The sequence below is a fragment of the Aphelocoma coerulescens genome, chromosome 3 (assembly GCF_041296385.1).
Source record: "Aphelocoma coerulescens isolate FSJ_1873_10779 chromosome 3, UR_Acoe_1.0, whole genome shotgun sequence".
NCBI lineage: Eukaryota > Metazoa > Chordata > Aves > Passeriformes > Corvidae > Aphelocoma > Aphelocoma coerulescens.
Window position 1 is genome coordinate 73988939 of NC_091016.1, and position 11506 is coordinate 74000444.

The 11506-nt window shown below is 34.7% G+C and overlaps 1 protein-coding gene across 6 annotated transcripts in view; it reads left to right on the top strand.

Moving 5' to 3' along the window:
- The window catches only part of TBC1D32 (TBC1 domain family member 32), a 71276-nt gene extending 61452 nt beyond the window's left edge, over nucleotides 1-9824 (top strand). For 5 of the 6 annotated variants that reach the window (XM_069010890.1, XM_069010894.1, XM_069010893.1 and 2 more), the window contains 6 exons: nucleotides 1258-1327; nucleotides 2138-2253; nucleotides 3264-3418; nucleotides 4801-4941; nucleotides 6713-6901; nucleotides 9195-9824. In XM_069010890.1, coding sequence (XP_068866991.1) covers nucleotides 1258-1327; nucleotides 2138-2253; nucleotides 3264-3418; nucleotides 4801-4941; nucleotides 6713-6901; nucleotides 9195-9314 — 791 coding nt within the window. In that variant the 3' untranslated portion in view covers nucleotides 9315-9824. Of the gene's footprint in view, nucleotides 1-1257; nucleotides 1328-2137; nucleotides 2254-3263; nucleotides 3419-4800; nucleotides 4942-5438; nucleotides 5535-6712; nucleotides 6902-9194 lie in introns of those variants that run through there. The other variant, XM_069010895.1, reaches the window with a different exon arrangement.
- Nucleotides 9825-11506: the final 1682 nt, after the last annotated feature.

Consider the following 11506-nt stretch of genomic DNA (forward strand, 5'->3'; position numbering starts at 1 on the left):
GTTTACAGCTATAGACTGAGTTTAATAATAATACATAGTTGCCTTTGGAAATCATGCCTTATGGGAGTCTCTTTTTGTGCTCCTGAATGCTACAAAACATTTTGAAAAGCGCTGCCCATTGAGGTGCTAAGAATTTTTTAAAATTGTAAATCAGTTCCTAGAGAATTCTGATATCCTTCAGGTCACTAGTTTAATTTTTTTTTCCCTTTGAGGCCTTTCCTCCCTGAACTTGTAACTATTTCATCCTTAATACCTTAGTCCCTACTTTTGTGCCAGGAACATAGAGTGTTTACCTACATGAATCGCTAGGGAATCCTTCGGTTTGATTTCTCTGTCCATCTGAGGATATAGAAAAAATACATATAAAGTTGCTGTGTGATCTGCTTAATTAGATTTTTACATTTATCATTTACATGAATATACTTTAACTTCTGCTGCCAGATATATTACTTATATTTTTAACAAATATTGTCAGTTATTAGGGGTTTTCATTTGTTTCATTTCTTGCTGTTTTTTAAGTAGCACTTTCGAAGAAGTAGATTAAAGGTTTATTCCCTCAGCTTTTTAACTCATAATATTATTAGACTGAATTTTTTTTCTGCGGTATAGTGATACATGTACCTGATAGGGAACATGCTCATTTAAAATTTAATTTAGAATTTAAAATTTTAAGGAAATGCTGCAGCAGTGGTTGCTTTAAAATATTGTTTATTAATTTTTCTATCTTGGATTTTTACTTCAAACAACTGCAGAAAATGGAGTATATTTTACTGTGTGAAAAAAGCATAGAAATACAGGATTTTTTAAATCCATCAGTTATAAAATTTTCTGTGATGCATATCAAAATAGAATTTTTGTTTAAAAAGTTAGAATTACTGCTAGGAGAGTTTAAGGCTTCTGGAATGGAAAAAGGTGCATCAGAATATGCTGCCTTGTCTGATTTCAAGGCCAGAAAGGATAAAGTTCTGCTAAGATATGGGGCTGAAATAGATATAACTTGCTGTAAATCTAATGATAACCATCATGATAACCATACTAACCATAAAGATGTCCTTATAAAGAGGGTGATTTTCATTTAAAAAATATATGAAGAATGCAGGTTCTTTATGTATCCTTTCCAAACACTACCAAATTAATTTTGAATAGGAAACAATTCTCCAAAATTGGTATGCATACACAGAAGGAGCTTTACATTAGTATTCAGTTCAAATCATATTTCTTGTGATACTTTATTTAATTTATTTTCTTTTGTTTTAGCCATGGATGCAGATGTGAAGAAAGAAAACCTTTCATCTGTGCAGAAGCTTGGTGTTGAAATGACAGTCAGGTACATCGTATTGAAATATTTCCCTAGAGTATTTCTAGGATTTGTTTGATTTTCATGGAATGACTTTAATGATACTTAATCCATCAACTCGTTGCTTTATACCATTTAAATCTAAGATAAACTTTAGGAAAATGAATTCTAATTGGAATTGAAAAAGGTATTAGTACATAATTTAATTATCTTTACAGTTTATGTATGTTATTATCCTCTATTTTTGTAAAGACTAACTGTAACGTGCTAGTAAGATTTACCATAAAATGGCATTATCCTGAATTATGTGTCTTTTTTTTCCTCACATTACTTCTCTAAATGGTTCTGTTTAGCTAAGCTTAGTTATGTGCCATTTAAACATTTTATTTGGCTGGTAATTTGCAGAGCTGTGACGAAGGAAAAGCTAAGATTTCTGTACTTCCACAGATTGCTATCTTTAGCATTAATGTTTGAATTCTGATTATAATAATTACACGTACAATATACTTATGTCACATTCTAAATATTGTACGTGAAGAAACTGAGTCGTGTGTTAGAGTATTTGCTCCTCCCCACCACAGTCTCTAAAACTGAACTAAAGGGAATTTGGGTGAGGATTTGTAGCAATGAGCAGCAGATGTTTGCTGTGTATCCTTTCTAGGTGGAGCATAGAAGGTTTTATTTAATCATTTATGGGTATACCTACAGCATAGTTTTAGTGATGAAGAACGTTATGACAGCTTAACTTCTATGGGCTTATTAAATATGAGTTCTTCCTTTTTAGGAATTAAAAAAATATTTAATCTTTAAACAGTTTTGCTTTTTAACTTTTTGAAATAGATATGGAAAATATTTAAACTTGCTAAAAGAAGATGCTGAAAATGGGCTGTGCTTTGTGTTAATGAATTGTGAGGAGTTTCTGAAACAACAGCAAAGAACTGTGGTATCTTCACTTTGTATCCTTTCCTGATCTTATAAATTACATAGCCTAAAAATTTCAGTGGAATTTGAACTCTTGGTTTTCACTTCTAATAGAGGTGTAGGTGCGTAATACTTATGGAAAGAAAAAGATTTTTAAAAGCTGCACTTTTACTTTGAAATTTTATTAAGTTCAATGCATACTCCATGCACTCAAGAAAATGTTCAGCCTTTTGTTCCTATACTTTGTTAGAAGTGCAAATCTCATTCACTTTTGTCATCAACTGTTTTGGAGTGGGATCACATCTTTGAATGTGAGAAAGAGCCTGCAGCAATGTACCTTTGAACATTAATGAGTATTTGTGGTACTCCCACATACCAGCACTGCTAATGATACTGCCCATGTAGTGGTAAGAGTGATAAGTGGATGTAGTCTGATCAACAGGAGTGCTCAGACTTTTGACTCTTTTAGATCTACTGTGGAACTTCTTGTAAAGAAAAAATTAAAACAGATAATAGCTTTCCAAAAAGCTTTTCTATGTTCGTTTCTGTTACATTTGCATACCATTATTAAATTATACTTCAGGTCTATTAGTCAGAATGTGCTTAATCTCATTGTTAAGGCTTTTAATTATTTTTTACTCATTTCTTTTACTTTGTTTTTTTTCCCATAATTTTAACAACTGTTTTGTTCCCCACAATTCTCCTTTCTTGCACTTTATACGCACGCTTGTTTTGGTGCAGGTTTTTAGGTTTTTTTTTTTTGCATTTACTTGCTGTTTGTTTTCTTTTATTGGTTTAGTTTGAGTACTTACAGACTGAAAAAAATTAGTATATGGGGAAAACAGCTTAAATTGTTTCTCTTAGTTCTGTTTGAGAGACAACTGTGCCTTGATGCTGCCTTCTGTGCAGCTCTGTTCCCCTAGGCCATGTCTAACAACCCAGCTCCTGGCTCTGTCTGCATGGGCCTGGGAAGGAGGAAAGTTGTGGTTGCTGCAGGAGAGTGAGGAGGAGATCTCTGTCCAAGTTCCTTAACCTTCCCATTCAGGCTGCTTGCAGGAGCACTATGCTGGCTATGACTGGTTTGCATCTTCCATCTTCCTTATAATGTCAGGGGACAGGGAGAAGACAGTGACGTTTCTTCAGCAATTTTCACGTCTTCTTGTTTCAGCATTTCTCTGGCTACCAAGACTGCATTTATCTGTAAGAATTTACAACCTGATTCTTTCTGAAAGGCTACTTTGAAAGTTTACAAATGAGACTTGATTAATTTCCTTAGTTTTGTTTTTCCTTTTTTTTTCCTAATGCATTAGATTTTCCTTAAGGCCCCCTAACTAAATACATGGCTCTGAAAAATTCACTTGGAAAAATGTAGATATGACGTTTGCTCACATTTTTGTTTAAAAGGAGAGAAGTAGCAGATGGACTGATATTGAAGATTATGGTAATGAATTTTAAAGCTGGCAGTAAAACAAGCTTTGTTAGTGGCACTAAATTCTGTGTGAAGGCTGTGATACTGCTGAATGACCTTTTTTTTAATTATTAGAGTCCAGCAGAGAGCAAGTTCATCCATTTGACTTTTTTTTTTAGTAAAAGCTTTGAAATTTACTTAATACATTAAAGTATATTTAGTAAATTTAAAAAATATTACTGCACAAATACTTTATGATTGACAATTTTAAATAGTAAGTATTCTGGATTGAGGTTGTAAAATAGGAAACATCATTTCTATCTTTCATTGTGGGTGTTTAAAATAAAACCCTTTGTACATTGTCATGTTGTCTTGAATGTTTTGAACGTAAACCTTAAACTGTAGTCTCTACCAGAGAACTCTGGGGTGTAGGAAGCACAGATTAGATTCTGTACTTCTGCATGCAGGCTTCTGTAGTAATACCAAGTGATCTGTTTTGTCACCAGAAGTGATGATGGTATTGGTCCATTCAGCACTGAGTCTGGCCTGAGGTTGTTACAGCATAGTGAAATTTGTGCTGAAATTTGCTCCATTGTGCGAGTGCTGAAAAACTACTGGTGCCAAGGATTCATTAACTGGCATTGATATCCAGAACCTTCCATAGTGATAAAACCTCTGCTCCTTTTGCTGCACAAAGTAGAATTTCACTCACGTGTTTCACACATACTACAAAGATACCTGCACACAGAAAACAACTTCAAATATCATGGAAGTTCCACTCCACCATTAAATGGGGGGAAAAAATCCAACAGAAATCAGTCTTTTTTTTCCCTTCTCTTCTCTTGTTTAATATATAGCAACAGTTTCTCCATCCCTGCTTCGACAGTTAAAGCCTATATGCAATAAGAAGCTAGACTGCTAATGCACAGAAATAAACAGGATATATTTGTTAAAACTTTTCTTTAGTTACCTACATGTTTTTCTCCATGGAAGTACAACCTATTTTCTTTATCCTGTTTCCTGTCTCTAAAATAATCAGAATGACTTACCTTACACAAAAAACTGTGTACTTTTATATATTGCTCTCAGCAAGGCATTACTAAATAGCACATTTCTGTAGTCTGTAATCCTGTTCCTCAATTTTGTTGTTGATGATGATATTGTTGTTAACCAGATGCACCTGCCTGTTACAACACTGGAATACGGCATCCATCCAGTCTATTTTTGCAGTGCTCACCACGTTGAAATGTTGCTGAAAGCTGAGTTGCCCCTTGTCTGTTCAGCTTTCCACATGTCTGGTTTCACTCCATCCCAGGTAACTGATCAAAGTGTATTAAAGTATCATCAACCTGTTGACTTAAATCTACAAAATCAAGAACACTGAGGAACTACTGGGCGCTTTTTCTAAACAGCACTTGTGTGGTGGTTTTAAAACTGAGGGTAACAGATATGATAGTGACTTAGAGCATCTGAAAATAGAAAGCAGCTGACTCACAGAATAACACCAGTGTACTGGAGCTGATGACCTTTTATTACATGTTCCTGCAGAAAATTTGCTAAAAATAATATATATTAAATCCTCAGATTTAGCATTAAAACTAAACAGAGTATTTTATTCCCTGGAATAATTATCTAAGAAATGGAGGGAAATAGGAGGGAAATTAGTAATTTGCAGTAGTTATATAATAGAAAGCTGTTCCTGTGATATTAGAGCGAAATTAATTTTATATGAGCTACCATAACTATTACAATCAGGTATTCTTTCATATTAAATAGGTGTTACTACAGAAGAATAATTATCTATAATTCCAGCTTTCATTTTGCCTACTTACAACAATTCTTTGGTCATATGGAAAGCTATGGATGAAGCGTTGTTTGTAAAGATTGCAGTCATGAAGAAGGATAAAGAGCTCCATGCAGTGAGTTAGATTGCCAATGCAAAGGCCATGTTGCCAGAGTGAGAAAGCATATTGCTGGGCCAAGACAAGAAAAATATTTTTCATCTTTTGCCTTCAAAATTCCTTTTTGCTGTGAGATTTGCAGCTGAAGTGACTTCTTAATGGGGGCTGATGTCAATGTGGTATTGCTTAAAGTAGTCAGCTTCGGTTTGGTCTTTGAGGAGAGAAGAGTGGGAGATGAAGGAAATTATCTCAGCATAGGAATAAGGTACTTACAGTAAGATTCCTGTTTGGGAATGGGGAAAACACATGGGGACAGTCACTCCTTCAGCTATTCTTGTACAAGTTGCACTATATGCTTTTTTAAATTGTGTATACTCAGTAATAGACTAGATACTGTTCCAAATTGCTAACAAGGATTTTTTCCTTTATTTAACAAGTGAAATGCCACTCATGGGTGCCACTGTATCTTCTGTGTGATTTTGCAGTTCTACTGCAGCATTGAAAACAAACTGAACTGTGGAAACAGTTCTGATGTATTTAAGTGATTGCGTGCATCAATAAATACCTCAAAACAGATTTACTGCCAGACCATGGTTGTTGTCATCTAATTAGAATCTTGGTAATTCTGCTGCATATTTTTGAACACTTAAAGGACTGATTAGCAGAAGATTTGTGGTCTAGAACCAAATGAAATGTGCATTATACATCTTAATACGTTGTAATTTAGAACAGAGAAGAGGAGTCACTGTGTTCATACTCACTTCATTAAATGGAAACGTGTCTTAGGGAAGGGCCTGACATTCATTTATAATGCAGAGAACTTCTTTAATTGAAAGGAAAACCCACATTGAACATGCCTTCATCACTGCATTACCCTTTAGGCCACATTTAAAACAAAATCTTGAAAAAAATCACCTTAGCTTTCATTGGACTTTTGAGTCTCAATGTCAGGAGGTGCTGGAACATACTCATATAAGTGAGATGCATGGGTACAGGGTGTTATGTTTAGTCAAACTCACTAGGATTCTATTCAAAGGCTGTGCTTTTAAAAACTGTGCTTTATAGCTTTTATTTTCACAGCTAGGGTAATGTTACAGGGAAAAGGTTCTGTAGTATAGAAAAGCTGATCAATTGTGACGGAATGTATGGAATGATTTAATTATATATAATTTCATTCTCATCTAGATCTGTCTGCAATGGATAACTCAGTGTTTCTGGAATTACATGGACTGGAGTGAGATCTGTCACTACATTGCCATATGCATTTTCCTTGGTCCCGATTATCAAATATATATGTGTATTTCTGTGTTCAGACACCTACAGCAAGACATCCTGAAGCACACAGAAGCCCGAGACCTTCAGGTTTTTCTTAAAGTAAGGGTTGCTTTCTTATTTTTTCAACTGCTGGGGAGAAGCAAAGCTCTGAATACTGAGGATATATACATTACTTAATCTGACACTCTGACTGAATTTCACTTAGTGATTTTAAGTGAGTGAAATAACACTTTAATTTTACTTGCTTCCTGGCAGGAAATTGTGTGTAGTATTTTCCAGAGAATAGCTTTCCTGCATTTTGCACTGAGCAGTTCCCTTCATGAGCAAAGAAAATAGCCACATTAAGTCATGAGAGCATTAGATTCAGTTCTCTATATGTGGGCTCAGTCTCATTGAATGAGGTGCTCTCCAGAAAGGTGGGTTTGCACAGTGGTCTCTTGCAGAAGCTTGTAGAGATGTGGCACAAAGCTGAGTGAGATGGTATTTTGAAGAGATGCCATTATACAACCAGCCTCGCAATTTCATATTCTTTTCCTATTAGAAATTATGTTTGGGTTTGGGGTTTTTGCAGGGTAGTGCTTAGCTGTAGCTGCATTCATAAATAGATACAGTATCTTACTCTTCTTCAAAGAGACATTTTTGTCTTTTTCTCTAATCTTTTTTCACCTGTCAAACTTCTTTTGAGAACTAGATATCTGCATCTTAGTCTGTCCTAACAATAATAGTTTTCTGACTAGTTTGCATCCAACTTACATATTCTTAAATATGAAAAATATCTCAGCCCAATCAGTTTGCTTGAAAATGTTTGGTACACAGTCTAATGCATGTATTGTTTTGTTTTCCACGGTTTTGGACAAGGTGGCTTAAAAACTGCATCTTGATGGCATTATTGGATAGTATATGTAAATTACAGAAGAGAGAATTTTGTTGTTGCCACATGTAGTATAAACAGACTAAAGGTTTGGTATTAAGTTGTATTGGTTTGTAAACAGTTTGGTATTAACTGTTAAATTAATGAGAAAAAGATGTTAATTAATGAGAAAAAAATGTAAATTAATGCAATACTGGAATATCTGCAATTTATTGAGTGACAACTGCAGAAGAAGAAGGAGCATACTTAACTTGTACTGCTGCTTTTGATAATCTTAATTAATTGAAATTAAAAGAAAAAAATTAATTGTAGAATGGTTTGGATTGGAAGGAACCTTAAACATCTGTTTCCAATCCATCTTCCACTGCACCAGGTTGCTCATAGTCCCACCAAACCTGGCCTTGAACACTTCCAGGGATGGGGCATCCACAACTTCTTTTCAGTACCTCACCATCCACACAGTAAAGTTCTTCCTCATACCTAACCTAAACCTACCCTCTTTGACTTTGAAGCCATTCCCCCTTGTCTTGTCACTATATGCCATTCAATTCCAGATATATATATTATATTCCACCATAGCCTTCTCACAGTGCATGAGGAGCAACTTGGAAGGTAAAATCTCACTTTTGCTTTGCTTCTACGTAGAGGAGAAGAAATATAAAGACTATTTTGAATTCCTGTTCAAATGCCAAAGTGCAGTTTTCCAAGCCTGAGTAGACATTCTCAGGAGAATTCTTTTTAGCAGAGATTCGTAGTTAATACACCAGAGGTACAACTTGTGTCCACAGAGACTGTCTGGCTCCCGAGAGTTTTTTGCAGCACATGCTGCCAGCAGTGCTAATACTGATTAGTAGATGATGAGTACCCAACAGCAACAAATTAACCCTTTTTACCTAACTGTTCTTCAGGATCCTGTGTTCTGTGCTGCATCCCCCTTATCCCTGTAATATAGTAGCCATGAGAAGGAACAATATCTGTTAGTTTCTTTTTCCTGAGGGCACTTTCTTTTACTTTGTGTTTTGGAATTCGTAAGAGTTATTTGCTTGCAGTGGTGCAGAACAGTTTATTCTGTTTTTGTTTAAGCACTTCATGAACATCTTCCTCTATCATTGATTTTAAAAATATACATCTACTGTTTTCCGCCACACTAATAAACTTATGTCATGTGCTGGTGTAGAAATCTTCTTTCAAAAAAATATTTTAGTACCTGGCTTTCCCTTCTCAAAAATTTCTTTATTTTTCTTAAAAATCTTCAATGAAATATTCTCCAAAAATGAGGTAAACAATGTCCCCATGAAATAAAATTCTCTGATACCAAGTGTGTCATTAGAAAAAAAACTGTCTGGAAGCAGATACTGCCAAATCTGTATTTCTAATAAAACATAATAAAATCTATTTTAAACAGCCAGACAGTGACAATCAGAACAAAATGAGCTATCTTTAGAAGCTTGGAATTCATACATTTGAGTTGTACATGTTTTTGGTCTAGCTAATAAGTGATTTCTATGTGTATTTGTGCAGGAGGAAGCACTCCATGGATTTCGAGTGAGTGATTATTTAGACTACATGGAAACCTTGGAGGAGATCTACAGACCGATGCTGCTGAAAGACATGAGGACCATAAGAGCACAGAATACATAGATGAAGCAAACAAGCACTTTATTTTACAGTTCTGGTTATGTCCTTTAAAAGGATGCTGATTGATTGATTGATCAATCTCACCTAAAATCAGCCAGGCTGTTGAAATGTACATACTGTAAAACAAATAAGAAGGGATTTCAGAATATGGTTTTTCAAAAAGACATAACCTAATTTTGATAACCGAATTTTCCCAGATAGGTTATGTGCACAGCCTCATTTTCGGTTAGCACAAGGCAGCTTCAGAAGCCACCTGTAGGATGCTGAAATGTCTTCCTTATAAAGCCTTGAACCTGTTCTCAACTCATTGTCTCTTTGTCATCTCCTTGTAGCACCATCCTAAAGCCTTCCTATTTTGCTCGGGTGTGACAAAGGGATTATTTTTTATATTTAGAAACAACTGCTAGTGTGTATTCATGTGCAAAGTCAACAAATGTAAACCAAATTCTCTGTTCTGACTTTGTGGATAATGTTGAGAAAATGGGATGTTCAAATACATGCAATGAAAAAAGACTTGATGTTCCTGTCTTTTTTTTAAATAAGATAAATAATTTTAGGTAATAAAGCGTTATTAGCTTTCATGCCTGAATGAAATTAGAATCTTTAAAAAATATTATTTAGTTAAAAAAGAAGAGAAAATATTATGTTTTGTCAACACCTGCAATAACAATTTCTTTACAGAATGTCTGAAATCTCAAATATTTTGATTAGAAATTCATGATATAATAAATGTTTTGGAAGTCCAACAGAAACCACAAATGTTGAATTTAGATTTATCCAATATTACTACCACATCCTTGGGAGACAAACTAAACACTGCTGCAAAGTTCCTGGAAAACAACTTTGCTAGATAAAATGAATATATATACATGAATTCAACACATATTCAAATTATAAAACACATTGGAACCTGCAGTGAAATTTCTGAAATTATATGCAACCTAAGAGTGAACACTGACAAAGGTTTTGCCACTAATTTCTACTTTTCTGACTCTGCATTTCATAAGTTCACAAGTTTAGCTTTTTTCCCTGTCTAGCAAAGATATGTTTTAAATATTTTTGCACTTTTGTGAACTGTGTTAGCTCACCTACATGAATAAAAGAGGCTGGCAAGTATGAGGAAGGAATTATGACAAGAACTGATAGAACCAAGTGTTTGCCTGACACTGAGGCCAGTGAGTATTATGACTCCCATAATATCTGTTCTTTTAACCTTAATAGCAGTCTCTAATTTTTAAATAACCTTATTTTGGCATATATTTGTTGTTTCTTGGTTTGAGATAACAAACATCCAGGTGGTGAATAACACTAGAATGCTAATATATACACGTTTCTAGACAGACCATGGTTGATTAAATATCCATTATGAAGTAAGTCATCAGTTCTCTTGGCAGCACCAGAAATTTTTCAGAAAAATAGGCTCTTGTGATAGGCATATGAGTTACCCAAGGACTCTTGCCATATAAATAGCTGTCATTTTTTATTCCTTGTCCCCCAACAAAGAAGAGAGAGGTACTGCTAAGCTGACCCTTAATATTAACAACTTTCATCACTATTGCATCAAATTAATCCAAAGAGGTACAGTACCCAATGATCAGAAAGAAAACTCAAATACATATAGTAGAAAGCAAACAGCCTGAATACCTAGCATTGCTACTGTTAAAAGCAATTTTTGCATTGCTTCCAGCAATTCAGTCAACTGCAGTTTCCCCATCTGCAAAACAGCTACATTTTCATACAGTCCATATATGCTGAGATGATTAATTAGAGAACATCCATAAAACATTTAGTGCATGAAAATTTTATGTAAATGCAAAATCTTAATACCTGGTAATAATTTAAATTCCATTGTGCCCTATGACAGAAACAGGACGTTGACACATATTACAAGTAGACTGAAATAAAGCTTGAAGTGATGGGGAAACCAATGGCATCTTCTTTAGATCAGTGACAGTCTGAAAACAAATGACCATTTTAGCAACAGATACCTGAAGACATGCTCACATGCTATATTACCTCCAGTCTGAAGACTCCCTTATCCAGATTTGCTGGTTTGTATATAAATTTCTCCATTCAGCTCCCTATTTTCTTTCAGGGAGCTATTCTACTGAGATGTAGACAGTTTCTGTCTCTAAATCTATTTGTATTTTTCTCATTGCCTTTTCCAGCTGCTTCTTCCTTGCCTTCCATCATGA